This window comes from Ictalurus punctatus, chromosome 1 (assembly GCF_001660625.3).
Source record: "Ictalurus punctatus breed USDA103 chromosome 1, Coco_2.0, whole genome shotgun sequence".
NCBI lineage: Eukaryota > Metazoa > Chordata > Actinopteri > Siluriformes > Ictaluridae > Ictalurus > Ictalurus punctatus.
Genome location: NC_030416.2, coordinates 6,464,068 through 6,468,589, shown reverse-complemented (window position 1 = coordinate 6,468,589; position 4,522 = coordinate 6,464,068). Strand labels below are relative to the sequence as shown.

General features: G+C 45.7%; 1 protein-coding gene across 2 annotated transcripts in view; it reads right to left on the bottom strand.

The window, feature by feature from the left end:
- Window positions 1-4,522, bottom strand: part of dtnbp1a (dystrobrevin binding protein 1a) — a 25,514-nt gene continuing 20,992 nt past the window's right edge. For both annotated transcript variants that reach the window (XM_047154152.2, XM_017467360.3), the window contains 2 exons: window positions 1,960-2,106; window positions 1-668 (listed from right to left, as the gene is read on the bottom strand). In XM_047154152.2, the coding sequence (XP_047010108.1) occupies window positions 370-668; window positions 1,960-2,106 (446 nt within the window). In that variant the 3' untranslated portion in view covers window positions 1-369. The remainder of the gene's footprint in view (window positions 669-1,959; window positions 2,107-4,522) is intronic.

The following is a 4,522-nucleotide window of genomic DNA, read 5'->3' as shown; positions in this document are numbered from 1 at the left end:
CCGGCTGTACGTTCTCATTTATTTCTCTCGACGTCAACACCGAATCATCGAAACATTGACAGCTGTTTTATTCAAAAGTTGAGACACACGAGAAATCTCAATCTCGATTTGATCAAAGCCCTAGACGTATTCGGACGAGCGCGGACGTTCACGTGGAGCTATAATAAACAGGTATAGGTTTATTTCTTCGAGACGCTGCAGGCTTCTTTCTATATAATACTTAGACGCGTGAACAGTATTTCTTTAAGCGAAGTCACAGTGCTGAGAAAAACGAAGCGGGAAGATTGTTCTCTAAGGTGAGCGAGTCGGAGCACCTCAAAGCTGCTACTCGAGTCCAGACTGCTCGGGTTAAGCAGTCTGAGCAGACCTCTACTCCTTTTTCCTTTCCTCCGAGGGCACGAGGCCGCCCGTGTCGCTGTCGTCGGAGTTTTTGAGTCCCTCCTCGTTGTCGAGGAGGACGGCGAGAGTCGTGTCGGCCTGCACCTCTTCCTCGTCGCACTGAACCAGGGGCGAGTGTCCGGCGTCACTGCTCTCGTCGCTGTCCTCGACCTCGTCCGGCCCCTCGGTAACGCCGCTGATCGACTCCGTGCAGGAGGACGAGACGGACGAGACGTCGTGCTTCGGTTCCGTGTGGCTCGGAACCTTCAGGCTGATCTCAGCATCTGGAGCTGCAAGACCATACGACGTTCATTTTACACTTCACTTTCAAAACACCGTGTTACACTTTTACTAATTATATAGTCAAGTCCAGGCTATTTTGCTATATATATTAGCGCAAGAACCCAACACAATGCTGAGTTAGTCTTTAAATCATTTCCGATTCGTCCTCTGGAGGAACCCGGAGCACGTGAGTGTGTTTGTAGGCCAAATCTGTGATTTAAACCAGAGAGCCCCTGACCGGAAGAAAGCAGCTACTTAAGATGAATGCATGAACGAAATATTAGCAAAAAATTATTTTTTATAAGATGTACAATAAACGCAGACAACAACCCGTGAATGACATTTTTAGGTGATCTAGTCCCCGGGCCCTCCGATAATCCTTGGAATGGAGCGTTACACCACACCGTGTCTGCATCAGAGTGGAAATCTCCCGCGCCTTGGCCGACGCACACCTCTAATGCTTTTAAAAGAAATAAGTTTCTCTATAGATACTGTAATAAACACTCAATGTCCACTTTAATATGCTCATTTAGGCACTTATCTAATCAGCCAATCATATTGCAGCAGCACAACGTATGCTGCTAATCATGCAGATACGGGTCAAGCGCTTAATATTAATGTTCTCATGGAATATCAGAACGGAGGGAGTGTGATTTGTGAGACTTTAACCCCGGCATGGTTGCTGGTTCGAGTATTTCGGAGACTGCCGAGCTCCTAGAAGCGACAGTCTCTAGAGTTTACACGGAATGGTACAAAAATAACTAAAACGCCAGATTGGTTGGAGCTTCCAGGAAGGATTTAGTGCAGTAACTCATATGATCGCTCTTTACAGCCGTGGAGAGCAGAAAAGCATCTCAGGACGCGCAGTACATCAAACCTTGAGGAGGATGAGCTACGACAGCGGAAGACCACACGCTGGACTCCACTCGTGTCAGCCAAGAACGGGAATCTGCTTCACGTCGCACACTCGCCCGTTCTGCTGCTTGAAGCTCTCGACCTGTATGTGCATGATTTCATACGTCGTGCTGCTGCAGCATGATCGGCTGCAAAAATGAGCAGGTGTTCCTATTAAACTGGACGGTAAGTGTAGATCATATACGACTGTTTAGTGTCCGATCAAAAGAGATGGATTAGACCCGTTAAGCTGCTTGTACAGTGAATAGTATCTGGGCGAGTATAGAAGTATTACTGATTAACTAGCAGCGCATTGAAAAGAGGAGTGAAGTCATTACAGCAAAATCATATCAGTCATATTAATAATAAATCACACACTGTAATGAGCATTAAGGCTGACGTTACCGCTGACTGCAGACACAGAACTGTTCTCGTCACCAGCAGAATTGAGGAACACGTCCAGAGCCTCGTGGTCAGACACGTCTGTAAGGTCCATCTGCTCCAGCATATCGATGTTCACCTCCATAGAGGACATGCTGCCTATTGGACATGCTGCCCAGGAAAACACACACACACACACACGCACACACACGCACACACACGCACACACACGCGCACACACACGCACACACACGCACGCACACACACGCACACACACGCACACACACGCACACACGTACGTCCATCTTCAGGAAGCAGTGATGAAAGTCATTGAAGATGAATTAAAATCCACACAAATGACAAGAAATCAAAGATATGGTGTGTAGATGAAAGCTTTGCTGGTACTAGTCGAGTGATGAAGACGGGTGAGAGAGAAGCTGCACCGTGTTGTGTTGCGAGTGTTCATGCACGAATGGGTTATTTGGACTGAAGTTAGGACGCACTCAGACGTGAGGGATTATGGGGGAGAGAGATACGAGAGAGACGGATATGAGAGAGACAGATATGAGAGACATATGAGAGAGAGACGGATATGAGGGAGACAGATATGATTGAGAGAGACAGATATGAGAGAGACAGAGACAGATATGAGAGAGACAGAGACAGATATGAGAGACAGACGGATATGAGACAGAGACAGATATGAGAGACAGATGAGAGAGACCGAGACAGATATGAGAGAGAGACAGATATGAGAGACAGACGGATATGAGACAGAGACAGATATGAGAGAGAGACGGATATGAGAGAGAGACAGATATGAGAGACAGACGGATATGAGACAGAGACAGATATGAGAGAGAGACAGATATGAGAGAGAGACAGATATGAGAGAGAGAGAGAGACAGATATGAGAGAGAGACAGATATGAGAGAGAGAGAGACAGATATGAGAGAGAGACGGATATGAGAGAGAGACGGATATGAGAGAGAGACGGATATGAGAGAGAGACAGAGACAGATATGAGAGAGAGACGGATATGAGACAGAGACAGATATGAGACAGAGACAGAGAGAGATATGAGAGAGAGGAGGATATGAGGGAGAGACAGATATGAGAGAGAAAGACAGATATGAGAGAGAGAGACCGATGAGAGAGAGAGACAGATGAGAGAGAGAGACAGATATGAGAGAGACCGAGACAGATATGAGAGAGAGACAGATGAGAGAGAGACGGATATGAGAGAGAGACAGATGAGAGAGAGACGGATATGAGGGAGAGAATCTTACTGAAGCTGTGCTCATGTAGTTTCAGCCAACTTTCCAACACCAGAGCAGTACAGTAGTACAGTGGTGCTTGAAAGTTTGTGAACCCTTTAGAATTAAATATGACCTAAAACATCATCAGATCTCTCTCTCTCTCTCATATCTCTCTCTATCAGTCTCTCTCTCTTATGTCTCCCTCATATCTGTCTCTCTCTCTCCCTCATGTCTCCCTCTCATATCTGTCTCCCTCATATCTGTCTCCCTCTCTCTCATATCTCTCTCTCTCTCATCTGTCTCTCTCTCATATCTGTCGCTCTCATATCTGTCTCTCTCTCCCATATCTGTCTCTCTCTCATATCTGTCGCTCTCTCATATCTGTCTCTCTCTCCCATATCTGTCTCTCTCTCCCATATCTGTCTCTCTCTCATATGTCTCTCTCATATCTGTCTCTCTCATATCTGTCTCTCTCTCTCATATCTGTTGCTCTCATATCTGTCTCTCTCTCTCATATCTGTTGCTCTCATATCTGTCTCTCCCATATCTGTCTCTCTCTCATATGTCTCTCTCATATCTGTCTCTCTCTCTCTCTCTCTCATATCTGTTGCTCTCATATCTGTCTCTCTCTCATATCTGTTGCTCTCATATCTGTCTCTCCCTCACTCTCATCTGTCTCTCTCTCTCTCTCATATCTGTCTCTCTCTCTCATATCTGTCTCATATCTGTCTCTCTCTCATATCTGTCTCTCTCTCATATCTGTCTCTCTCTCATATCTGTCTCTCTCTCATATCTGTCTCTCCCTCACTCTCATCGGTCTCTCTCTCTCATATCTGTCTCTCTCTCATATCTGTCTCTCTCTCATATCTGTCTCTCTCTCATATCTGTCGCTCTCTCATATCTGTCTCTCTCTCTCATATCTGTTGCTCTCATATCTGTCTCTCCCTCATATCTGTTGCTCTCATATCTGTCTCTCCCTCATATCTGTTACTCTCATCGGTCTCTCTCTCTCATATCTGTCTCTCTCTCTCATATCTGTCTCTCTCTCTCATATCTGTCTCTCTCTCTCATATCTGTCTCTCTCTCTCATATCTGTCTCTCTCTCTCATATCTGTCTCTCCCTCACTCTCATCGGTCTCTCTCTCTCATATCTGTCTCTCTCTTGAATCTGTCTCATCTGAACATTTTAGAACTTTTGTTTATTAGTTTTTAATTCATGCTATAATTATACAGGTGCACAGTTTAACCGGTGACGGATTTCACCAGCAGTCCTCACACTCCCGTTTGAAGTGGTCTGGGAATGGTGATGGTGAGATGGTGGTCATCGC